We start from the raw sequence: 26,395 nt of genomic DNA on the forward strand, positions 1-26,395 counted from the left end.
CTCTCGAAGTATTTGGAAGCAACTGGGGGAAATAGGCTTTTTAGGGAGACTGAATTCAAAATAGCTCCTATGAACTCAAAGCTCAACAAATAGTTTTAGTGATACTTAAGCATATTCAATGTGAGTTACATCATGTCAAAGAGCTACAAATGACCTACGGAAACTAGTCATCTCCTTCCAACATCCACCTTTTTCTATGCAATCATTAAGGTACTTAAATCTGTTTAAGGCAGCTGCTGGCTGCATGACCAAATGATAGAAACTTCCAGTCACAATAATCCTGACTGATTACAAATCATAAACAATTTTCTGTGAGAGGGTCAAATCACTTTCTATCAGATCTGTATGCTGAAAAATAACTCCCTTGCTCCTGGAAGGGGATTAGTTTATTTCAACCAGTATCATCATTTTCACCTCAATTTGGGTTCCATCCTCCTATTTTCTTTTTTAACACTCTCAAAAATTGCCAGTAACATGAAATAGAACTAATCTTATGGCTCGTAAGGACAGAAGAGTAGATCTGCACAACAAAGCAGGTTCTTGCAAAAGGTGACCAAGAACTCTTTGAGATCAGGGAAAGTGAATAGGAGAATAGCAGGGCTGAGAATTTTATCACCTAGCTGTAAGATTACTGTGCTCAAAATCCAGAACCTGAAATTACATGCTCTCAGGTATATAATAGAAAGGACAGTCTTCTGCCAAAAACAGCAGAAAGGTTAGAGGGAACGAAAGACAATGACCCTGCTATATGCTATGCTTGTAGATGAGAACAAAAGAAGAAAGAGCATTTGTGAGCAAAGATGCGTAAGCGAGCCTACGTGGTTGCTAACTTGAGGGTCTACTTATCTATTGCTCCTAATAGCTATGAGAACCCTGAACAGAAGTGAAGGATGAGTCTTGCAAAAGGGTATGTTTACTGAAAAAGCAATCTTTCTGGATAAAGAAGAAAAAAGGTTCCTATGGCAACCTTGAATGAATTCAGCACATGACTTGTACATAAAACATCTGCAAAGGGCTCTCTTGTAAGCTGAGGCTTTGCCCATGTATTGCTGAGGATCACTGACAATTAAAATAGGGTTTTCAAATAAGGATTGCAGAAGCAATAGATGGTGCTTCTGCATCCGCAAAATCAAAGACTGACTGAAGGTATAATTATGTACAGAGGAGGAGAGCAATGTTTTTTTTTTTTTTTTTTTTTTTTTTTTTTTTTTGGAAAGAATTAGTCTTCAAAAGACTGTGGGCATTGGAAAATCTGATGCATGCAAGGGACAAGTGAGACCTGGGAATTTATTGTAAGGAAAGAATATGTAAGAGGCCTCTATTTTTTCAACTAATGAAACCTTATGTTTGCATTTCCTGATCTACTAGATCAGTTTCCTTCATTACAGAGTAAAGGAAAAACAAAGAATCAAATATCTGAACCAAAGATGTTCAAAGATGTTGGAAGAGCTAGAGGTGTGTAGGGGAAAAGGCAAGCACTGGAAAAACAGAAAATGCAAAAATGATTAAAAGGTATGGCAAAGATATAAGTAAAAATGTTAAAAAAAAAAAAAAAGAAAGAAAATCAATTCACCTCAATGTTAAAGTATAACAGAGAGCATGAGGTCCACTCAGTGTAGTATGAATATGTCTCTAGAGATAAAACTAAAAAGTTTCTAGTATATTTACACCACCCAAGGTCTCTCACCTCTGTAAAGCTTGTGAAACTCTGGCGTGTCAAAAGGCTCTGTCAGATGATCAAAACTTGGTTTTGGTAAACCACTTCAAAAATAAAACATAAAAAGAAAATTAGCAGAAGTTTATTGAACTCAAAGGCCACATGACAGCAAGCAGTAGCTGCTTAGTAGCCCAGTTCTGAAGTAGCATCTTGATAGAACTAGGACATGACCCAAACCAGAACCTGGACATCCTGCTTAAAGAGGTAAAAACATTCGCTATTCCTCTGATTACTTCCACAGACATGCATTCTTCTTGTAGATGTATCCCTCCGCTTTGGGAAGGTTGTGAGCAGAAGGCTGAACAAATACCTTCTCCTCCTGCCACACGAGGAAGCTTCAAACAGTTAAGCAGACTTGTTTGAACAAAAATCAACTTTCACAGAAATACATTAATTGAATAAAGTACTTGGCTAATTTCTGATTGAAGAACTTGAAACATGCATTGATGTAAGACACTTCTTTCTTATTTAAAACCTGCATTTTGTGGAAATTGGTTAGCAGAAAATTCACAAAGGCTAACTTCAGTCAAGATATGCCAAACTCTTTCTGTCTCTCAGTAGAAACCAACAGAAACCAGCTCCCATAGGTTACAGTCCTTTGTAAATATCTTTGTACAATTTTAACACGCAAAATTACACATATCTATTTTTAAATAAGAACAATTAATGTTTTGTGCAAGTTGAAGCCATAATTCTGCCATAAGAAAATACAATATAAATAAGTAATATTTACTTTCTGAATTTATTTACTGAAATAAATTATGAAGAAGATTCATCCGTAGCACCACTCTGTTATTCTTTATAGGCAGTAACTGTAATACACTGGCCTACACATCAACTTTTATCATTGCCAACATATTAGAACCAAAAAGATCCATGAGAGGGTCAGCTTTTCAAAGAGAAAGTAAATCACATGATAAACTTGCATTTGCCACAAAATCAATCTATGGAAAAAGCAGTGAATCAAAATTAAGGAGTTAAATGTCATTAAAAATCACACAAAGATTCACATGAGCTATAGACGATCTTGTCTGAGGACAAAGGGATGAACTAGGCAACTCCTGACAGTCCCTTTCAGTCCTGTTTCCTATGATTCACTGACCTTTCTTATAACACTCATTTACACATCTGAGCCCAGTGCCTGACTTGGGATTTTTTTTTCCTTTATTTTTAACACAGATGCCAATATGGTGCATTTTTGTTTAATTAGTCATCTTCAGTAAGTATTGCCTTGTAAGCAAGCATGTATGTTTGCAAAAAAAATGACTTTAAATCTATAACTGGCAACAGTGGCATAGGACAGCAGGGAAAACTCACATCAAAGAGTAGTCCTCTGAGTTAAAAGAATAAGGTCATTTGACTTGGTGCCAGAATAATAGACATTATTTTTGCTAAGCTAAATTTTGAATCAAATGGCTATAACTTACCCCTAACATAATTTCAAGATACAGAAGGGAATGTTTTTCCTAAATAGCATATTACAATGCATAGCTTTATAACGAATTAGCATTAAAACCCATGGCCAGTTTGTCTCCACAATAAACTGCCAACAAAGCTATATTTTGATATTAATTATCTTTTACACAAAGGAGAGGCATATAAATTAACATTTTTTAAAACTACAACATAATTCTCTTTCCAGTAACTAAAAAAAGTCACACAAGTATAACAGGGATCTACATGTACAGTCAAAATTCACACCATGGAACACACAAACTATCAAATATATTTTAAAGAAACATTTATCAATTTATTAATATCCAAAGATGAATATTGTCTTCATTTATTCAATGAAAGTAGTTTCTTTCATAAGGATGCCGATAAGAATTAAAGCCTCTGTAGCTACATGGAAAAGTGGTTGCATGAAATTCTGCATGTTTAAAATACAGTCTTACAATTTACAGATATGAGAGAAATCAGAAAAGAATCTCACTTATTTGGAATCCGTGAAAAAATGTCTGTAACCCAACTCTCCAAAGTGTCCAACGTTTCTAGTGAAGAAAAAAAATGGCAAAAATAACATTTTTCAAGCAAACTTTCAGAAAAACAAAAATAGTTAATAAATCTTGCAACTTTAAAATGAAATTAAATTCAGGATTCAAAGTTGGTTGATTTATTAGAGCTTGACACCAGCATTCATCAACAATGGATAGAACTAAATGGTAACATTCAGAACACATTTATCTGATTTCTCCAGTTATATCAAGTGCCATAGGTACCTGCTTCCCCATTGGGAAGACATTCCCCCACTTCTTTTAAAAGTGAAAATCATGTAAATTTCATTCCTCTTAAAAAAGATAAATTAAAAAAAACTTGCAAACCAGTATCAGGATTTTATATGCACATTATATTCTAGTCCTTTTATCATATCTAAAATAATAATGTTAAAAATGTTTATATATGTAAATTTTCTTCAGAGACAGAACAATTACTGGGCATGTTTCAGCTTCTAGCAGATGGAACAGAACTACAATCCACATATTTCCGTCTTTCACAAATATGACTTTAAGCCAATGCATACAAGTATAGCATGCCTTTCAATTATAAATGTGTCAAGATAACACAAAAACCATTGGAGTAGCAATACACTATCTACTGAATCGCCATCAAACATACAACATTTATTTTAAGACAAGGAAACTAACACCCATGCAGCAAAAAATAGCTTTTCTCTCACTCAGAATATGCATTCATCATAAAATACATTAAAATTAGAATACAGAACTCAGACAGTTGACATCTCCCAGATGAATTTAAATGTTGGTTCTCAGGATAACTCATATTTCAGTTTGAACTTCTCTCCAAAGTAGTAATTTAAACAAGTGCATTAAGCATTTGTATTCCTGAAAAGGTTTATAAAACAAAATAGACAACTATAATAGTCATTTTCTTAAAAAAAAAAAAAAAAAAAAAAAAAGAGAGAGAGAGAGAGAGCTCAAAGTTAAAAAAGACATAAATTAAGAAAAGCATACAAAGTTTATACTTGGTATTACCTCTAGATTGAACAACTAAGTTCATATAATGAGCAGAGTAATAGCTCTGCCAAAAATCCTTCAGCCTGGTATAGATATCAATGTTATTCTTATTCGGCTCATGCTTTAATGTCTCTGCATTGCCTGTAAATGTTAAGAAAGCATTTAGTTAGCTATTTTTATATCAGCAGAATATTTCTGCTTAAGGATGTACTTTTAGATAATTTGTGCAACAGAAGGTCAGTAAAATCCATAGACAATCAGGATCTTTTTCTTGTATAAAGAATAAAGCTGTGAATACTCATGTCTAAAGTTATGAAAAATAATGAAATACAACAAAACTTTTTTCATGTTTGTACAGCGACCACTAAGAATCTGCCTAAACATATCAAACAATGCCCAAGAAACCAGTAATTTTAACTACCATTTTAAACTATAAATATCACTTTGAGATTACTGTAAAACATTTCAGAAGTAATATTCTTTTCTTGTCAATGAATCATTTTGTACACTGTCTATAGACAGTTAAATTGTGAGAGGACTGGAGAGGAACTCAAAAAAAAATATTAGAAAAGTGTCATAAATGACAGAAGGACAGACAAGGCATTCTATTGTAATGAGAGAGAGATTAAAACCTTTCTCTCAATAGCCCAAGCTAATAAGCCCAGCTGGGAAGGCATGACTGCACCAGTCATTTAGACAGAACTTACCCCAGAAAAACTTTCTCATTGGATGCCCAGGTCTGGCAAGGCTTCCTAGGAGTAGCTCATGCCTGTTGGCATCGGAAGGCTTTGCTAGCTGATACTCTGTTAGTTTAAAAGAATTAGAATGGTAATAAGTCATTGTTTTTATTGCAACCTATAAAATGTCAATACTATTTAAACAAAGATTCACACGGTTCATGGAGCTGCACTAAAAGTGCTTCTTACTGGATATACAGAACACCAATGAATTGTATTAATATTCTGAAGTCAAATATATCTTCAAATTCAGACAGATTTAAAATTTTCAGTATTCCTAATTTCAATCTAAAAAATGTAGAAAGAAAAGTGATTTTAATATTCATTTTAAAATTGACACTGCAACTTTTCTTTGTATTTTATGAAACACCAAAGACCTTTTCCTGTTACTTTAGTGAACATTGTTAACCCAATGTTATTTTAGTTTGCCAAAGTTCTATATTTTTTCATTAACAGCTTCTGAGGTGCTTCTGTGGAATAACATTGTCTTACTTCAAAACTAACTGCAATTTTAATTTTCTAACACAATTCACTACTGCACTCAGGAAGCCTGCTTCCCACTGCAATATTATTACCCATTCTTACTGGCCTGCATTGGTCATATTCCACCATTCCTAATGACATACTTTAAGTGCTATTTACACAAAAGTATGTACACATAAGGAAGTTGAAACAAGTTCAAGGAAGTCATAAAATGTCATTGACCCAAAATTTAACAAGTTACTTCTGAAGTTCTAAAAATAAATGATGAACATACATAATGAAAGTTTATAGCACTGAATACGATAGCATACTGATTGAATACTGTACTCAAGAACTTCAGGCTGAGAAACTCAAGAAAAGTTTACAGACATTCATATTACTCTTACCGCTGTCAATAGCTTCAATTTCACGGTCAATTGCATCCCTGATCATTAAGGGGTGAATGAAAAACTGTGCCCATCTAAAGCAGAGAGAAAAATGGTAATCGTTTCCTACTGTCCGGTGGAAAAAAACATTGCTTCCAACATAAAAGGAGATACTGGCAATGTTATTTGTGCTTGAACAACAGATGAAGCTTTACTATCAGAAGTCCTAATCATACCACACACAAATTCATAGAAAGGTATATTTTAATTTTTGTTCTTCACACAAAACTAAAGATACTCTTCCCTCTTCATCAGACCCCCCAACATTCCATTTAAACTTAAGAGAGACAGATCACACAAAAATTTCTCAAACTATTTCTCCACTGAGTAACGGAGAAATGGAATAAATTAATAATAGCAATAACAGAAACCTCTAAAACACACAGAATCCTAAAAAGGGCCAATACTTAATCTAGATTTACACAAATCAAAACCTCCTCAGATTAATCTCAAAATAACATATAACACTGTGGATCGTAACTCCTACTTCAAAGGATAGCAAGATATCCAAAGAAACATTAGTTTTCTTTCACCTAAAATGTCTTTTGCTTCAGTAAAGAGATAGCTAAAGAAGTTCAGAAAAAATATGCCCCTCAATCTGACCAAAACAAGGAAACAAAAATGTCATTTCCTTAGACATTTACGCACTGCCATAATGTATTTTAATCTAAGTAATGCTTTATTTGATGTGATCAAGTTACCTATCAAGTGCTGCTTTGAAGTACTGCTGCTGAATATCAAAATGGAAGACTGTTCGTTCACAGTCAGTTGATGCATTGTCACTGCCACCATGCTTCTTCAGGAACACATCAAACCCGTTCTCATCTGGATACTTTAAGCTGCCCATAAACACCACTGAAATGAAAATCAGGATTAGAAATATAATCTAAACATTATGACTAGGTCCAATTTCCCTTTGTGGTATACCTTAGTCTGAACTGCTGTAAAAATGTCTTTTAAACATGGAAAATGATACATACTATGTTCAAGAAAGTGTGCTAAGCCAGGCAAATCTTCAGGGTCACAAAAACTGCCAACAGCAACACAAAGAGCAGCAGCAGACTGCAAAATAACACATCATACATTGTTGCAACAACTTGTAAGAAAAAAATATTATTTTATCTAGTAAGCAAATGATCAAATGCAACTACTCCAAGGAAATAACTGAAATTCACCCAGAAGCAGAGGGGAAAAAATGCTAATTTTGTTTCCATGCCAGCAAAATCACTCAGCAAAGAGTGAATCTAAAAACAGCAATAATAGAGGCTCAAAAGCTGGGCAAGAAAGATGGGCAATGAACTGCAAAAGAAAAATAGTAGGACAATGATAAATAGGAGTCTAGACTAGATGATTAAGCTAGTTGTCTGAGCGTGACAAGAGTTTATTACTTCAAAAGTGTTAAATCTGTAACATTAACACATACCAGTTTCTCTGTACTCTCATCTTCCTCTTCCTTTTCAGTTGGTTCTACCTCTGATTCTTCTTTTCCTGTTAACTCTTCAATTTCCATATCAGAATCACTAGGATCCTCCTCAGCTTTATCACTGTCCTTATCATCCCTGTTATCACAGCCTTCCTCATCACCTTCCATGTCTGCTCCTGAGTCACTGCCATCATCAGTTTCAGTCTCAGACTCAGCACTACTCTCTTCTTCTGAGGATTCTTCCTCCATATTATTTATATCAGAAATGAGTAATGCATGCAAACCATTTTGTAATCTGATATACCTGTGAAACCAATTATACAGAAAATGTAAATTGTCCTTAAAACACCTGAACCATCAAAGTACACGTACAGCATAACTGTTCTAGGTCATCTTCCCCAGCAATGTCGCTAAAGATCTGCTAAATATAAAAGATAACATGAGAGCAGAAAAACTTACTGTCAAATTGCTTGGTCCTCATTTTCATTTTTTTTTCATAAAGGTTAAGAATCATAATATGTGAGTAGAGCAGATAACAACAGATACAAAAATTTACATTAAATTTATGAAAAAGTGCAGTATTTCATCACTTAGCTGAGTTGCATGTATTTAGTTATTACTCTTTATTCATAAATAAATTTCCTTAGGCTAATAATCATTGCCACTCAGTATCTTCCAGTTCCCTTGGGAACAGAACATAAGAAAAGTAGTCTAACCCAGGCAGAGGGGAAGCAGCTTGACCTACTGCCATGTAGTGAATTACACTGGGAGCCCATTACCACTTCAAACATTAACTTTAAGTATTTCACCTCCCTCTATCTCATTTTTTTTCTTTTCTCACTCTTGATGAGTCTACAATACATTGTTCTTTATTTGTGTGTGCCTAGTGAATAGGAAATGAAATACCAAATTTATTTAGTATCTTTAGGTCCAAACAAAAAATAACTTCCGTTAAACACAACAAAGATATAATTTCTTCGCTCCATAATATTAATTCAATGAAATCCTATAAAATATCCAAACTAGCTATTTAATCCTAGTTGATGAGAGGCTACATTTAAACATTCATTTTTCCAAAATACACAATTTTTGTGAAATCAACAACAGATCCCAACACTTTCTGACTATGCTAGTGAAAGCTTATAGCTCCTACACAGTCAGAAGGGGAAGCTAGATCACAAGATACACGAGACTCCTGAAAAACAGGAGTTACAGCCAAATCTGACCTATCAATAGTCAGTTTATGGATGAATACTCTCCAGATGTGGACACCCATGGCTTGTCTCTGCACAGAATTGAGGTCAAAATGTTTTATTTGATTATTTACTCAACACCATGCCAAGTATCATGTTATTTCCACATATGGCTTAGATCTGGAAGTATTTGAGCTGTTTTTTTTTTTTTTTTTTTTACCTAGTTCAAAATAATAACTATTGCCTGACTTAATCTCACTGTAAGCAGAGTCAGCTTCAATATCCCTGCACTAACTGCCTACACCTGGGAAGTGCTGCAGCAGCACCTAAATCTGATCAACTCAATTTGATCAGTGTAAAACCCATTTTCAATACCACAGCAGTACAAAATTCTTTCCCCCATTCAGTGTCCTAAATGAAAAGTGTTCTTCCTCACGATCATCCAAAGAGCTGCCCTATTTTTAAGTTATTCTTTCAGAAGGAATACAACAGGGCATGTCTCTGGCTATTCCTTTCCTCTCAGCAGTTCCCCAAAGAATAGAAAAGTAGACAATAACACTGGTCTATTTACTCTCAAACTTCAGGCCATTACCAGAGGCATTCCTTAAGTAACCGAGCAGCAGTTATAAAGAGGCATGGTGGTGTACTAGTAGCCCACAGAACAACTCTATCAGGCTACTGCCTTTGCCCAAAGGAGATATGAAACTGCAGCTCTGAGAGCAACAATTCAAGTGACTACTTGACCATTTACATAGTCAGCAAAACAAAAGCCTACCACGTTAAAAAACAGGCAAGATGAGAGGTACAGCTCCTAAACTTAGCCACAGTTCAAAACAGAAAAACTCTGAATTATTACCAATATCTTCTTTACAATGAACTGAGAGGCCATTTCAGCTAACTTGGTTTCAAGTATTCAAAGGGTAGTGAGAGCTGTAAATGTAGAGAACCAAAAATATCATTACACTGCTGCAGATTTGTTTTTGATTAGACAGACCAATGAAATTTTTAAAGAGATCACTACTGAGCCTAAAACGATAATGAAATAATAGAGTGCCCTGTGAATAACGTCTGTGCATTTCATTTATCTGTAGAAGTCATAATGAAGAGCAAGAGATCAAGTGAAAAATGAGTGTTCCATAAACTTCAACATGACCTGCAAACTTCTCATTGAAAGAATACCAGACTAACAAATTAACAGAAACCACTTTTCCCATTTTGCAGTTTATTCCTCTATATATCGGCTGATTAAAAAGAAGATAAGCCCCTGCTCCTCTAAGATTACTCTGCTACAGAAAAAAAACCTACTTGTTCTATCATTTCGGCACTTAAGATCTATGACCCTCCAGGATTCAGTATCACTCTCAGGTAAAGGAAAGAAGGATTATATGAAGAGAATCTGATGAAAGAAGCACCCTCTGCCTGAAGAGAACAGTCATCTGGAAAGCAAGAACACAACAGAACAAATATTTGTCACCTAGTGGATGCTACAGCTGGATTGAAATTCATTAAGTCATAAGATACCAGCAAGGGCCCTCCATACAGGGACTTCCAATGATGTATCACCATAGAAACCTGCACATTGCTATCTGCTTTTAATAGAACCTAGGGAAAGATTACCCTTTGGACCAAACCCTATAGACCTCTAATTTCTATTTAGCTGCTCTCAGCACCTGTTTCACTTTGGATGGTTTCAATTTAAATCACAGCATTTAGGGGATTTGTAACTCTCCTCTCGCTTGTCAAGCCGATAGTAAGCTCTCTCTCGTGATAGGCATTTATTTAAGAAATTAGGGACACCTTCAAGAGCTGGCTGTCATGGTACTAACAGCAGAAGAATCAGAGAATCGTAAAATAATTTAGGACAAAAGATACCTACTGAGATCATCTCTAAGTAACTTCCCTGCTCAAAGCAGGTCCAGCTAGATCAGGCTGGTCACTTCCAAGTGTCTCCAAGAATGGAAATTCCACAGCCTTTTTGGGTCACTGCTCCAATGTTTGTCCTGCTCAAAGTTTGCCTCCAAGTTATTGGTTGCTAGGTATGTTACTAATAGCTCAGAGGTTTGATGAACCATAGCACTGTTATTCTAAATATATGATTAAAAAATTAAATCAGTTTAGTCTTGCTATAAGAAATCTCTCCAAAATACTGCACATTTGTATATCTGTGCTCAGCAAAACTGAACACTTTTTGCATAATAAGAAGCTTCTGAGGAAGGAGACAGTGACCTATTCATCTGTAACTCTAAGACTGCATTTTTTTTGTCTGTTAAGTACAGCTAGGTTTAAAAAATGCAACCTTTTTAATGAAATTTTAATATTTCACTAAAATAGCAATGATCCAATTTCCTTTTAACAATAATAGTCATTTACCAATACAAGATACTTCATGCTAGACACCAATTAATCATTGCTGATACTTATTACGAGCAACTTTCCCACAGATTTCACTTGTAGTTTTTAAAACAGTAACATAAAATGTTAATATCTGGACTCAGTAAAAGACTAGCTGCACCTCATTTTTCTTTTATTATGTCTAAATGTTACAAGAAATCCTCTATCAGTAGTTACTGAATAATTTCCTACCCCTCAAAGAAACAATCTGCAGGGCAAAGCACGTGATGTGTCCTGTACTGATAAAATCAAGTTGTCTCAAGTGACAAACTGATTCTTGATCGATCCACTAGATGTATTTCAGTGATGGAACTTAAGCCATTACCATCACATGGGAAAGTGTATCTAATATGAAGAACCTTTATGATTCTTTTTCTGTCAAAGACCCATTGAAAATGTTACTAAGAGAAGGAGAAAATAGTTTTGTGCTTGCTGGCCGAGCTCGGGGTACCCCAAGGGGCACGGCTTGCCGAAAGCGAAAGCCTTTGCTCCAGGGAAGCCACGGCCGTTAGGCGTGAGAGGAAGGAGCCTGGGCTGTCCCCGACCGCCGAGCCCGCTCCGCCGCTGCGCGCCGCCCGCGCAGGAGCAGCGGCGGGGGCGAGCGCGGCGGGCGCCCCTCACCTGTACTGCTTCGGGTCGCTGGGAGACTTGACGATGTCCGGGTCGCCCCGGTTGAACCCGAAGCCCTGCCCTTCTTTCTCAGCGGACGGCAGGGTGCCAGCGCCCTCACCGGCCACCACCTCCCGCCGCGGGGGCAGCTGCGGGCGGCAGGAGCCGGACACCGGCTTCGCCCTCATGGGCACTGCCGGGGCCGCCGGCGTCCGCCAGGGGGCGCCCGCCACCACCGCAGCTGCGCGCGCTCGCCGCCAGCCGGCGGTTGGAGCGACGCCAACGGCCCCCGGCGCTGCGGGCCAATCAGAGCGCGGCAGCGGCAGCCGCGCGCCGGTAAGGGGCGCAACCGGCACGCGCCGCTGTGGCCGCTGCAGCTGCGGGCGGCTCCGCTGGGCGGGGCGGGGCGGGGCGGGGCGGAGGGGAACCTGACGGGTGTCACCCGCGCTGCTACGCCGCGAGGCGCAGCGGCACCGAGCTGAGCGCCGGAGCGCGATGTCAGCGGCCGCCAGAGCTGTCTAGCCGCAAACAGGGCGGCCCCTCGAGCGCGCCGCTGCTGTGAGGAAACGCAGGGTACCCTTCCCCTGCTCGTGACCCAAAATAGCACCCTGCCGCCCGCTCAGCGCGCCCCGGCCACCAGAAGCCTCCGCCCCGCGGGCGGCCCCGGCCCAGCGCGCCCCGCCCCGCCCCGCCCCGCGGGCGGCCCCTGCGCCGCTCCGGCCCCGCCCGCCGTGACGCGCTTGCCCGGCGCCCGGCGCCGCGGTGCATGCCGGTGCGGCGGCGGGACCATGGCGAGCGACTTCTACCTGCGCTACTACGTGGGGCACAAGGGCAAGTTCGGCCACGAGTTTCTGGAGTTCGAGTTCCGGCCCGACGGTGAGTGACCGGGCCGGGCCGGGCAGCCGGGCCGGGCGGCGGGACCCCCGCTGGGGGCGGCTCTCAGCGGGCCCGGAAGCCTTTGGCGCTCGAGGGCCGCGGGGGCCGGACTGACGGGAGCGGTTTAACGCTTCGCTGCTATCGCTGGGGTTTAACGCTTGTCCTGTTTTTTTTTTTTTTTTTCTGTTTTCTTTCTTTTTTACTAGGGAAATTACGCTATGCCAACAACAGTAACTACAAAAACGATGTCATGATCAGAAAAGAGGTATGGTGCTTGACCATTCAGCATGAAAATAAACTAGGGGTTTTTGTAATGCTGTAAAACTTGCCCAGTGCCTTCAGTAAAGATGTATTCCTATGCCCAGCCTGTGTATTATGGCTTAGCAGTCTGAGTGTTCATGAAAGCAAGTGTTTTATTTGAAATAAGCAGATCAGTCTGTTTGAGCATAGTACTTTATGTGAGTAAAAACTGTAGCATGCAAGATGGTGCTTGCATTTTTTCATGCTGAACTATTGTTTCTAGGCTTATGTGCATAAAAGTGTGATGGAGGAGCTGAAGAGAATAATTGATGACAGTGAAATTACAAAAGAAGATGATGCTTTATGGCCTCCTCCTGATAGAGTTGGTCGGCAGGTTGGTATACAATGTCTTTTCCAATTGCTGTTCTAGTTTGCATATGTTAGGTAATTAGTCAGAAGTGTAACTGAACTTTTTTTTCCAAGCCACTGCTTGAAGGTTTGACAAGTAATTTTAACTTTTGCAGTGTCAAAAGGCAATTTAGTTGTGATGGGTTAGTATGGTTCACAGATGTATTGCATTCACAGTGCCCTTGGAATAAAAATGGAAAAGCCATTTTTGCAGTACTTATTGCTGTAACTGATACCATGACACCACAAACAGTATTTTGACTTCTAACAATTTTTTACTTTGTAGGAGCTTGAAATAGTAATCGGTGATGAGCATATCTCTTTTACCACATCAAAAATCGGTTCACTCATTGATGTAAATCAATCCAAGTATGTACTCTGCTTTTTTTGTTGTTGTTGTTCTTATGTAAAACTCGGTGATTACTCAGTACTTTATATTGTTTCAAACTACAAATCAGTTCCTAGAGACACATGTGCTTTGTGGTCCAGTATAACGTACCAAATACTTTTAGTGTGTGTCACTACTTGATATATTTTCAAACTCACTGAGCTAGCCTTACTACAGGAATACTTGTTGGATGTATTCACAAAACCTGAACTAAAATATCATTGGCCTGTCCATCTATCTATCTAGTTAGACCTAAGACTCTGGTATTTCATCTAAACTGAAAAGACTGGATATTGTGTTTTGCAAGTCCAAAGTCGTGTTACTACTTGCCTTTGTGTTGAAAATACTTACTTCGTCAAGACTTAAACTTGGACTGCAAAATGATACATTAATCACTGCAGGATGAAATGATTCTATTAAGTTCTGAGATGACCTCTGAGAAGTTTAGCTATACGCTTTTTTAAAAAACAGTTCTATAAACTGCTCTCTTAAAACTTCAGTGTAACTTTTTTTAATTTCTTCTTTCTGCATTGCAGGGATCCAGAAGGCTTGAGAGTGTTCTACTACCTGGTTCAGGACCTTAAGTGTCTAGTCTTCAGTCTTATTGGACTACACTTTAAGATTAAGCCAATTTAAATCACACAAACCGAAATTTGTATTGCAGTATATCTGGGAAATGCTGTTTCAATTTCTTACTATTTCTGCCCTGTAACTTTTATGTACGTTAGATTTTTTTTTACAAGGTTTAAGTGAATGTGATAATAAAGTGGTGCGATCTGTATTTTTAATTTAAAAGTTCTGGTGGTAGACTGACTTCTAACACTTCTTTTGTTATGGTATTCAGGATACATTCTCTCACTTGTGTCACGCAAGGCCTTGTGTAAAATACATATTTTGCTTTCTGTATAACGCTAGAAAATGGAGTTAAGCCTTGCCCCATACCATTAAGCTTTTATCAGCCTTCGGGATAAACTGAACTGGATATTCTGTATTCTGGTGGCAAGCTCACATATTCAAAACAGCTGAAGCCTTGACTGTGTGTGTGATAACTCATTACAATGAAAGCACAAAACTGACTTTATAACAACCTGCTCCTCTGAGTACCCACTTGCCTTTAGAGGAGACATAGGCAATAGGACACACAGGAGCCACATGCAGTCTTCACTGATACTCCCATCCAGCTTTTCTTTAAAGTCTCATAAAAAGCACAGATGTGTTTACTTGAGTTCTAGACAAGCAGATCTTTCATGCATCATTGCTTAAGAGATATAAAGGAGCAGATGTACACCTCAACTTTGAGGTAGTAATTTTCCCAAAGCACAGTGGGAAGGAAGTGGATGGCTTTCATGACAAATACAAACTTGGAACTGAATTTCTGTCTGACATCTGCTGGTGTCCAACTTATGGTAAGTGGCGGACAATTGTCACAACAATTATAATCCCAAGCAAACTTGAATGCAGAAGAAATGCACTGCAGTAAGGATGTTGAGACAAGGGGAGAACTTACATAAAGCAATTTTATCTCAAAAAATGCCAATGTGCTTTATAGAGGCATGCTAAGCTTCACAATGCTGCTTTCAAATGATTTTTCTAGTGTAAATAGAATCTCATCAAAACCAGAGAGAGATTAATCAGCAACTTGCCTGGATGGGAGATATATGATTTAACTCTTGTCAAGATTTTGTCCAGATAAATGAGTAAGAGAGTTTTTTTCGAATATCAAGTGTTGAGATCAAGAAAAATACTTCAAGCTTAGTAATGGCTGACCATTCTCCAAGGGCTGTTTACTGAAGCCTGGGGCACAAATTTAGCTCTGTTTAGCTGCAACCTCTGGACCTAAAATTAATAGAAGTTACTTGATGTTAGTCTTAAGAGAAGGAAGCTTTGTTTAAAAAACTCCTGAATTATACTTAGAATAATTAAACGTACCAATTCCTAGAAAATTGGACAGGATATGTATCTACATGCTAACGATTACAATTCATCTTGTATTTTCACTCTGCTGTCAGGGACCTCGCTGTATGTTTCTATCATCAATGAAAAAGGGCAGGTCTGGATCCTGCCAGGCTCTGAAGGTGTTCTCTAGGAAAACCTAGCCAAGCTGCTCCTTATTTTCTTCATCTTACCTGTCAGGTTTTCCTAAATCACTAAAAACTGAGATTAAAAAAGATTGCTGGTCAAATTGCTTTTAAGGATGTAAAAGCTACCTAATCGTGGCTACCTTTCCCCAGATGGCTCGCTGGGCTTCCCGACGGCGGTGCCTCCTGGCCTCTCCCTTCTCCCGCCCTGGGCCCGGCTCAGCCCGGCTCCCGCCCCCCCGCTCCACTGGCGGGGCGGTGACAGGCCGCGCGGCGGCGGCGCCATCTTGGCCGAGGGCAGCCGTGGCTTCAGCCCGCAGTTGGCAGCAGGAGGCCGCCGCCATCTTGGCTAAGGGCGCACGCGGCAGCGTGGGTAACCGCCAGCCCCCGGCCCGGAGCGGCTTCAACCCCGCTGCTCCGAGAAGCGGCGGCCCCGCAGCGCGCCGCCAGCTCCCGCCGGAGCGCGCTCCGACGCTATGGGGGTAGGTGGGGGACCGCGGCGGGGCGGGGCCGGCCCGGCCCGAGCCGAGCCGAGCCGACCGGGCTCTCCCCGCCGCTTGCCTTGCAGAGGGTCGGGCTGCAGCTGCGCGCCACGCTGGAGAACATCACCCGCCTGCGGGCCGAGGGCGAGGATTTCCGCTGGTACCTCAAGGTGCGGGCCGCCTGCAGGGCCTCGGGGAAGGCCGCCGCCGGCCGCTAAAAGCTGCAGGGCCAGTTAGGCTGTGCAGCCGGCTGCCTGGCAGCGAAGGCCGGTGCACTGCGTGGGCACATCCCAGCCCCAGCTTAAAAAGCGATTTGTTTTTTTTTTTTTCCACACAGCGCAAGCAGGTTGCTGCGACTAGAAGCAACCAATATGGAGACATGTAAATATAATGTATATGCAATATAATTATACAAGTGTGTATATATATAAAAATACATAAATGTAAATACACATACATGCATGTATATATACTACATTATATCTTAGTTTACTATAATTAAAATTCTTAAATTCCAGTGTTAATCAGTGCCCCCTGGGTTTGGCTGACAGTTCAGGTAAATGGTGAAATGTAGTTACCCTCATCCGTTACTCAGTGACTGTGCTCCGTAGCGTTTGCGGTCCATCTAGTGCTTCAAAGGGCACATCCTCTCCCGCTGGCCTACGGACTAGTTCAAGTCAGCGCATCGACCTGTAATAACAGACAGCAATTGATATCTGCCTCTGGTTCATCTCACCTGCAAAGTGGGGGTTTGTCATTCTTGAGGGTTTGCATCATGTTTAATTCCTAATTACTGACAGCTTTTAATTCTCTGATTTATATTGTTTTCAGCTGAAATGTGGGAACTGTGGTGAAGTTTCTGAAAAATGGCAATACCTGCGATTAATGGTATGTTTTCCTGTTGTAATCTGCATCAGAACAAAAATTAGATATCCATTCCATGTAAGGGACAGGTTTGTTATTAGCATCAACAATGTGATGAACTATACATAAGATGAAATAGTATTTCATCTAGTAGATATCGTTAGTAGATATATACACTACTACATATAGCGGTATTTCGTCAGTAGATGTAAAATTCAGAAAATGCTGTCATATTTTGTATTTGTAAAGTATTTGGAGACTGTTGATTGAAATATGCCATTGAAATGGTGGCTGTTGGTGACAAAGTCCTTAAGTCTTGCTTGAAAAGCCTTCTGTCTGTAAAATATATAAACTGAAAGAAAATTTTAAAGTGATATTAGAATAAGGTTCTGCCTGTTATGTATTTCTCTGATGCAGATATAAAATTTCTGGAGTTTAGGCAACTCAGAGTGAATTAAGTACATGGAATTAGCATTTGGAGTCTGTGAAAAAGCATGATAAAGCTTTGCAGGGATAAGAGAAAGGTTCTGTTCTTAGGAATAATCATCTACCTGATGATACTGAACAGAAAATAATGGATTACAAAAGAGTTTATGAGGAAAAACAGATCCATTTCTGGAGTGGATTAAAAGCTGAATGTTTTTGGCTCATGGCATGCTATTCCTAAAAGGCAAATATGTTAGCATGCAAAATCAGAAATAGCCATTGCAAGATACGTGGAGTATCCTTCTGCTCTACTTATCATTGGTAGTGCCTCAGTGGAGTTTTTTGCCTAGACTGTGGTACTGCATCTTGAAGATGTGGACCACCAGGAAACAGGAGGTCATGTTTTCTAGACCACTAATCAATGGTGTTATATAGGTGATATAAGATGATAAACAGGCATGTGAAGGCAATTCTCAATTTTTAAAGATCTTAGAAGAAAGAAAGGAAATCATCTGTTGTCCATGATGAACTAGCCAAGAAGCAATAGAGCTTAAGCCCATCTACAGATATTTTGGTTAGATATCAGGAAAAAAAACTTTCTAATGATAGTAACATTAGAAAAGGACTGTGGAGGCTTCATAAAAGGAAGAGTTTAAAAATACTTCAGAGAAGTACTTATCAAGAGTGATGGAGTTGGACTTGCTTAGGGCAGAAGGATGGGCTAAGTCACCTTTCAAGCCATTTTGTTGTTTTCTATTGAACTCATCACTGTATCCAAATGTCTCATGAAAACTGACAAATTGATGTACACAAGCAGTATCCTACTTACAGCTGAAGGGGCAGAGGCAGAGAGATGGAATGACTTTTCACATTCACTTAGGAACATCAGTCTTCTGTCCCAAACACAGGACTATCTGTCCTTTCCTCTTGCGAGCCTCAGTCCTGCAGTGTGTTGCAAGGAGTCACAATGATTTGTTTACAAATGCATGATCACGGTTATCATCATTTTCTGTTGCATGCTACTGAATGTGAATGTATTTTGAGGTACTTATGTTTATATGGACAGGTCATAACTATCCATTATTCAGTTATCTCTTATTTTATATCTAAAACAGGATTATTCTTTGATAATCATGGCTTTCTAAACTATGTATTTTTTTCTAGTTTTAAAAAGCCTTCTCATTGCAAAATCTTAAAAGAAGAAAGCTTGTGGCTGTTTTTGTAAAAACTGTTTTACCTTTGCAAAGGTTTCCAGTTGCTCAGCTACAGCGCAGTTTGAAATGGTGTCTCCATTCTCATGTTTTTTAGGACAGCGTTCCTCTAAAAGGAGGCAGAGGCAGTGCCACAATGGTGCAGAAATGCAAGCTGTGCTCCAGAGAGAACTCCATTGGTATGTGGTTAGACATTTACAGGGCATCTTCTAGGTTTACTTTTTAGTCCAAGTTTTTGCCTAAAACTGCTTGTGAGAGCACTCTTCCTTTTTTCTTTTTTTTTTTTCCATTTGTACACTGGTTTTGGGTCCACAGCAGGTACACACTTGTCATCATGCTCATGAAGGAGACCGCAAGATCAAGCGGTCATCAACAACAACAAAAAAAATCAAATTAAATCAACACAGCAGGGCAACAGGAGCAACCTTTGCCAGCTTTGCAGCACATTAGGTTGCTAAAACTAACAACAATTCATATTTTTCCTACTAACAGCAGTAGTATGAGCTGTTAATAAACATGGTCCCATTTAAAATAGTTGCTTAAATGTAATAGGTAAAATAAAGTCCTTAACCGATAACATTAGATGTTATCATTGTTTTAATTCTTCTGTAGGGGTGACAGAGATATGAAATACTGCTTACCTCTAAGAAAAAAAAGCAGCCTGATGTAACTACATAGTCAGTATCCATCCTGCCCTGGGTTGTCATAGGCAGGAATAGATGGGGAAGTTAGAGGGATAATTTCCCTAAATAAACACACTTCCATCATCAGAGAGATATTTCCTACCTAGCATGTGTTTATCTTCACAGAGAAGCATGCCTGTTTCCAGCAATTCAACCTATACCCATGGTGTAAATGTATGTTACTTGTTTCATAAGCTTTTTGCCTTTCAGTCTCTCTGTATGATTTCCTGTTTCTATATTATGAGAAACAATAATAAGGAACACGCATGTGTTTTGCCTTCCCCAACAAAATAATCCCACTGGGTTCTGTCTTAGTCTCCTAGATTTTTTTTTTTTTAATAAACTTTAAGAAATAACATTGAGACCTTTTTGCTTATGATAAGTGTATTTTTCTATTATCTTTTCTGAAATAGGTCCTGAAAATCAGTCCCTTTTAAGATAGAAAATTGGTATGGTTCATAAATGAATGGGTCGTATTAATTTTCCTTTAATCTATATCTAGCAAATAGCTTAATTTAAAGAGACGTTAGCTGCATACTGATCAAGTGACCCAGGCTCTCACATCTGTTTTTTTCCATTACAGTCTGTCCATCACAGCCGCCTTTACTTAGGATTTTCTCTCCACGGGGATTGAGGTGCAGCATTATAAAGATACATACACATAAATACAAATACAAATGATGGTAGCATAAAAGGAAAGAAGGTGATGCTGGAAAAATATCTACGATGGGCAAGTCAACTAGTTAAAATTCCTATGAAAGGCATAAAACAATAGTAAACTATATATAAAGTTTTGCAAGTTACTTGCAGGTTTTCTGCTATTCTGCATTATTTCAACAAAAGCAGTTTCACGGGTGGAGCTGGAGATGCATAGACAAGAGTTGTAGAGTGGTGACTCATGGATTCAGTCCTAAAGCTTGTGTGTACTCAGGCCTCATGGTGTTATCAGCTTTTTGCATGAGCAAAGCTCATATTCTTAGTGTCATTTTACAAAGGCATGCATTGCTATTTTCTTTTTAAGTAGGGTACCAAGACAGCATAACTTACGCTTTTCAGGAGTAGTGAGAAGAATTGAGTTCCACCCTTTGATGAACTAACTGGAAGAAATGCTTGGTTACTTTGGTTCTTTTACTTTGCATAAAAAGATTTTTCTAAAGGAGAAGAGGCTGGTCTTTGGTTTCTGCTGAATAAAATTCTAAAGATGTAATGCCATTTGTGTTTACACCTCTGACTTTTTTTTTCCATAGATATTTTAAGTCAGACCATCAAACCTTACAATGTAAGTTTGTTTTCCCTTTTATATCAATACGTGCAAGATAAATAAGGATTAATGATATTTTGAATTTTCCATTCTTTCCCATCATATTTAGTGTACTGAAGTACACCAAAAGCAGGCATGCTCCCTGATAGAAAGTTGTTTCTTGCAGAATTCTGCACACAATCTAAAGAAGGAACAAAAATTTGCAATTAACAGTAGCTCATTAATGATTTTACCCTTTCCACTTCAGTCTGATGGAATAATGTGATACATTTCACAAGAAAAAAAAAATGTCATTCAAATTAAAGACAATTACACTGCCTGTATTCATTTCTTTTTGAAGGCTTCCTCATGGCAGATTAAGAAATTCTAGTTAATTATTGCCTGTTTAAAGCAGCCCTAGGATTTTACTGTCACTTGGGACATCAGAGTTGATAGAACTGCCTTTAAAGCAATTTATTCCTAGTCTAATACTTGCCACTAACTTTCTCTTTAGATGAAAATTTATGGCATTCTCACTTGATTCTAGGCTGAAGACAGTGAGAAATTCAAGACAATAGTGGAGTTTGAATGCCGGGGTCTGGAACCAGTTGACTTTCAGCCGCAGGTAAATTCTTATTCATGACGTGTTTCTCAGTTTTTAAAAGCATTTCTAATAGACTCTAGAGGGATTATCTCACACTGTTTTGAAATAACACTGCTCTTCCTGGAATGTCCTGGACCTCTCCAGTTTTAATTCCTCCCCACAATTATTTTACTTCCTCCCGCTCCATAAAACACAAGCTTGAAGCCTAATAGCTCTGGCGTTCTTTGTGCTTGTGTCCCAGTAACTTCTAAAATAAAACACTCTTTGTACTTGTGTTCAAATTGCCTTACAGGTGACTCAGCACAGCTCACTTAACTGATTCAAAAGGTCTTCATTGCAGAAGTTATTGCAAAAGGGTGTCTTGTCTTTCCCAAACAGGAATCACAGGATTGCACAGTTAGCTGGCCATATTTAGAAGAGCTTCACTTTGGTTATTGGTATGTTACAAAGAGTAAATGAAGTTCAGGTTATGAACATCCTTCAGCGTTTGGCTTCTAACTAAATCAAACTCTCGTTAAGATTTGACATCACCAAAGCCATGGGAAATGAACATTAGCATCTTTCTATTTATCAGACCAAGACTGACGACTGAAGGCAATTAAAAACTCTGTGTTGCAAAGCATACCTCAAAGTTCAATGTAAAGTATTTCTTCAGGGCCAAGCCAGCCTACAGCAACTCATTTACTTGTGCATGGTCATGCGATATGCAACTAACTCCCTACTATATTTAACCTATTATTCCAGTAGGATTAGGTGTAAATAGACTGACAAATATAAACCTGTCTTATCCTTCCCTCAGACTGTGACAGTGTTCTAACAAACAGACCAAAGAGCTGATCCTGCAAGGAATTAGATATAAATAAAAAGGCCGCTGCATTGTGCTGCAGAAAGTTTCATTTTTTTTTCTTTTGAAATTAAACCAATCTTTTTGAGGAACAGAATTTTTATTTCTGTTCAAAATGTTTGCAAGCCAGATATAGAAAACTGGCACTTAGAAGACTACAAGATATAGGAGGTATTCATAGATCTGCATCCTTCTTATCAATTTAATCAGTCAGCTCCACAGAATATAGACTTCACAGCTATAATCAAGCTTTTAATTAAATATTTCCAAAATTTGGCCTGTGCACTCTGTTGGAGAGAGCACTGTTTAATTCCTACACAGATATTTCAGTGAATTTTCTGATACTTGAATGAGTACTACAGACTTAGTACAGTTCCTTACAAGTCTATAAACTGCTTTATATTTGACATGATCTAAGCTAGCCTGGCTTCTGCACAGTTTTAGATCTGGCCAAGCAGGATTGGCCATAGCATTCCTTTCTTTTTTTGATAAGCATAACACAAGCCTACCTGAAGTCAATTAAATTGTTTAGTGTACTTGATAGAAACATCTACTGTGGATTTGTTAAAGTTTGGGGGTTTGCTTTTAGACTGTTTCGCTCCCTTCCTTTCCTTGTCATCCCACAAGTGAATGCTTCCACTAAAAAAGCAGGAATTTATAATATAAATTCCTTTAAATCTTTTTTCAGTTGCTTTACTTTGTGGCAAAACCAAGTTACATTGGTAACAAAATAAAAAACATGACTATCTACTTACTACAAAGTCAACAGAGGTATTTGCAGCTTCTACACACATTTACACTGTAGCTGTTGGTCCTTTGCCAGTCAGCAGAGGGCACACAAATCACTGCATTTCCCAGATCTCTTCAACAGAGATTAAGTGTCTGCTCTGATACCAAAGCTGTAAGAATGCAAGTCCCACTGAGCAGGTCTGGTACAGAAGCTTGTAATTCCAGTCACATGGTTTCTTGCTCCTTGGAGTGCTGGTAAATATTGCCAGCTTCTCATTGCTTTTTTCTCTTCTTTTTTTCTTTTTTCAGTCTTACTGCAGCTCTGCATTTTGTACTGTGATGCTGTTCTCCCTCCATACCCCTACTGGATCCCTTCAGAAAAGCTTCTGAGAAATATATATGGGCCATATTCACACTGTGCACTGTGCCTTGCAGATAGCTCTCCTGTTATGTCTGCTGCACATTGTGGTGTGTTTAACTCAAGTACCTAACCTTCCACAAACATTTTAAAAGCATACAGCTGTTCTTTCTGACTTTCCATAAGGTCGTATCAGTAGTTTCTGTGCCGGGTTCTCATACTATGCCCCATTGATTTGGTGTTTCCTTTCCAGCGATAGCCTTTCCTTTACCTCTTTACAAAAAAGAAAAATGAGGATTGCTCCCTTTTGAAATATTGTTCTGGGGTATTGCTAATCTGTCATTCAGCTGACTGATCTTTCTTTTGCATGAGGCTTGTTAGCCCCTTATGTACCTAAATTTCATCTAGGCTGGTTCCTTTTCCAAAAGGAGTAGGATTCTGATATTTAAGCTAAAACTAAAAGCTGTCTTCCCCTTTTTTGTCTTGCAGGTAAATTTAATACAAAGCTATTGTGTAACTAATACCTATCTGGGTTCTGAACATGAATCAAAGCTATTAACAGTTGGATGCTGCTAGATAAATTTAAACTCAGAGATGACATTATTTTAGAATCTTGTCTATGGAAGTACCTTTTTGGCAAGAAAAGTAGTTAGGGAGCAGGTTGCCCTTATTTTATTCTGTTGCTGGTTAGATCTGAATTTTCCAGTCTACGAAAAGAGTCACAACCTTATACTGACCCTTGAGAAGGAAAGGATTTGACCATTCTTTCTACCTACTTTAGTGGAAATAAAAGTAAAAACTTATGTTACTTTCTTTAAATGTTTCAGCAATCATAATTAGCTCTTTTCTTGGTACAACTGATTCTTGCATACTTACTGCAATCTGTGTTTGCAGGCAGGATTTGCTGCTGAAGGTGCAGAGTCTGGCACACCTTTCAATGACATAAACTTGTTAGAAAAGGTATGTTGTCTTAGTTTCATTAGTAAATCTAATTAGCTAGTTTTCTTTCACCCAGTCACCTACTCCAAAATACACACCCTGCATGCTAGTTTTGCTCTTTCATGTAGGTACAGGAAGGTCAAATGTGAATAACCGGTATTACTAGCAGCCTCATTTTAGAAGTACACGTTTTATATCTCATCAGCAGACAGAGATGCAACTTCTCTTTTTAAGCTACTGAGGAATCCCAAGGGGCAAATTCGTGAATACAAAATGATTTGGTCTTTAGACTAGTTAACGGATTTTTCTAAGGTGCTATTTGTTCTTCTTCCTCTGGACAGAGATATTAAATAGTAAGATAAACACTGTCCTTCAGAGCTTGGGATAATGACTCTAGTATTGTAAATCTTCCTGGGCTGTGCACAAGAATCTGAAGGTCAAATCTGTTCCTTGGTATCCCACTTGGCATGGATCAGCTTGTCTGCTGACTAGGATACTGTAAGTGATAAATAATCCTTTCATCTGCCATGGCTGCTGTCTTGTCCATTACAGGATATGGGCTATATGCAAAGAAAATTGTGTGTGTTAAATTTAAACACTGGGACTGAAATCAGTTTAATTTCAGGTTTTGCTTTTCTTATAAATTAGAACTTAGCTTAGTGATTCTACAGTGCTACCCACAGAAGTGGAAGACCCAAACTTTGAGTAAGGCTTAGTTTCAGTTTGAATTCCAGTCTGCAATTTAGACAGTACTGCATTCTCTCTTCTGTGACCAATACTGTGAAATCTTAATTCCTTATAGGATTGGAATGACTATGATGAAAAAACAAAGGAATCTGTTGGAATCTATGAAGTTACTCATAAGTTTGTAAAATGTTAAAGCCTGCACCCCTAACAAACATTGGCATGTTCCTCTTCAATGAAGAAGCTGTATCATTAAAGAAGCTATTTCCCAGGAGTTACTTTTCACATGGCTATACTGCAGAAATGGAAACCTAAGCAAGTTTTATTTACTGTCACCAGAACATCTAATAAAATATTTTTTGCAGAACACTTTAAGATGGCCTCAGTACAAACTGGAAATCAAATATATGCTTGACTGAACTGTGACAGTTTCTTAATGTTGTCTTTCTTGGGAATAGCAGGAATATAGAGGGACCTGATGGATTGCAGCTTAACTAGTGAATCAACGGTCACTATTTAGACAGCTCATTGCCATAGGGTTTTAAGGAGTCTATTGCAAGGAAGTAGTACCACATTTGATTCTGTAACATAAGCAATGCAAGATCTTGTCACTTACCATTCCTAGTATTGGAAAATGGCTATGAGTAGAGTAAAAGGACTGTGCTAATGGTTTAAATCAAAAGATATTTTTTATAATGGCTTTCTACAAACTGAAGTAGAGATGCAGAGGTCAGTTAACTGTTAGTAAACAAGCTTGTTTCCTATAGACATTTACACATAACTTGATTTTCAGAACATGTAACAGCTATCTTTCTGAATATGTCATTAAGTAAACCTTACTCATTTCTAGTTGCAAACAGACTTTCTACTTAATGGCAAGTGCTTTTACAATCTTGCCAATTTTCTCTTTTTTTAAAAAAAAGCAATCTTACTGAATTTAGTTTAAAGGTTTTGAGAAATGAACTTCTAGAATACACGGACAGTCATGGAAAGTATAAAAAAATTTTTTGGAAGCTGACATATCTGAAAAAGGAGTAAAGGCAAGTAAATTTCTTGGCCTTTGAATCTTGTTAGTCACACTGTATCCCCATGCTTGGGCTTTATATTCTGCTAATATTCTGCCTGTGCTGAAAGACAAGAACTACATTAATTTACACTACTTAAAGCTATTTAAAACATTGGCTGCAGAAGCTAGTGCTGCTGTGCTACTCAGCTGCAGAGAGATTCATCTTCCCAGAAGAAAAACAAAGTGGAAGTCATTAAGGTTGAAAAGGCAAAGGCATTTAAGTTATACATACCATAGTGAATTCTGTGCAAAAGGCAGTTTTCCATGTGAAGGGCATCTGTGCTAGAATCCCAGCTCCTTTTGAGAAGCTTGGCTTCTGACT

At 38.5% G+C, this 26,395-nt stretch overlaps 3 protein-coding genes and 1 long non-coding RNA gene across 4 annotated transcripts in view; 2 read left to right on the forward strand and 2 right to left on the reverse strand.

Moving 5' to 3' along the window:
• The window catches only part of LOC134143490 (nardilysin-like), a 33,666-nt gene extending 21,525 nt beyond the window's left edge, over positions 1-12,141 (reverse strand). The window contains exons 1-9 of the mRNA XM_062581594.1: positions 11,966-12,141; positions 7,761-8,064; positions 7,318-7,399; positions 7,039-7,192; positions 6,299-6,372; positions 5,400-5,495; positions 4,711-4,833; positions 3,651-3,708; positions 1,688-1,761 (exon numbers count right to left, since the gene is read on the reverse strand). Of these exons, the coding sequence (XP_062437578.1) occupies positions 1,688-1,761; positions 3,651-3,708; positions 4,711-4,833; positions 5,400-5,495; positions 6,299-6,372; positions 7,039-7,192; positions 7,318-7,399; positions 7,761-8,064; positions 11,966-12,141 (1,141 nt within the window). The remainder of the gene's footprint in view (positions 1-1,687; positions 1,762-3,650; positions 3,709-4,710; positions 4,834-5,399; positions 5,496-6,298; positions 6,373-7,038; positions 7,193-7,317; positions 7,400-7,760; positions 8,065-11,965) is intronic.
• A 547-nt stretch (positions 12,142-12,688) lies between these two features.
• Positions 12,689-14,660, forward strand: MAGOH (mago homolog, exon junction complex subunit). Its single transcript, XM_062581397.1, has 5 exons — positions 12,689-12,829; positions 13,036-13,094; positions 13,353-13,463; positions 13,764-13,846; positions 14,402-14,660. Exons 1-5 carry the CDS (start codon positions 12,742-12,744, stop codon positions 14,499-14,501), a joined length of 441 nt encoding a protein of 146 aa, XP_062437381.1. The 5' UTR covers positions 12,689-12,741; the 3' UTR covers positions 14,502-14,660.
• Positions 14,661-16,250: 1,590 nt separating this feature from the next.
• On the forward strand, positions 16,251-25,433 carry CZIB (CXXC motif containing zinc binding protein). Its single transcript, XM_062582089.1, has 8 exons — positions 16,251-16,425; positions 16,512-16,595; positions 17,257-17,313; positions 19,024-19,105; positions 20,857-20,888; positions 21,397-21,474; positions 24,279-24,344; positions 25,126-25,433. The coding sequence occupies exons 1-8, from the start codon at positions 16,420-16,422 to the stop codon at positions 25,201-25,203; spliced, it is 483 nt and encodes a 160-aa protein (XP_062438073.1). The 5' UTR covers positions 16,251-16,419; the 3' UTR covers positions 25,204-25,433.
• Positions 16,865-25,657, reverse strand: LOC134143792 (uncharacterized). The gene is made up of 3 exons (XR_009959181.1): positions 18,953-25,657; positions 18,545-18,657; positions 16,865-17,115 (listed from the first exon to the last, which is right to left on the reverse strand). It is a non-coding gene; the product is annotated as an uncharacterized LOC134143792 (long non-coding RNA).
• Positions 25,658-26,395: the final 738 nt, after the last annotated feature.

Source organism: Rhea pennata, chromosome 8, assembly GCF_028389875.1.
Source record: "Rhea pennata isolate bPtePen1 chromosome 8, bPtePen1.pri, whole genome shotgun sequence".
In the NCBI taxonomy this organism is placed as follows: domain Eukaryota; kingdom Metazoa; phylum Chordata; class Aves; order Rheiformes; family Rheidae; genus Rhea; species Rhea pennata.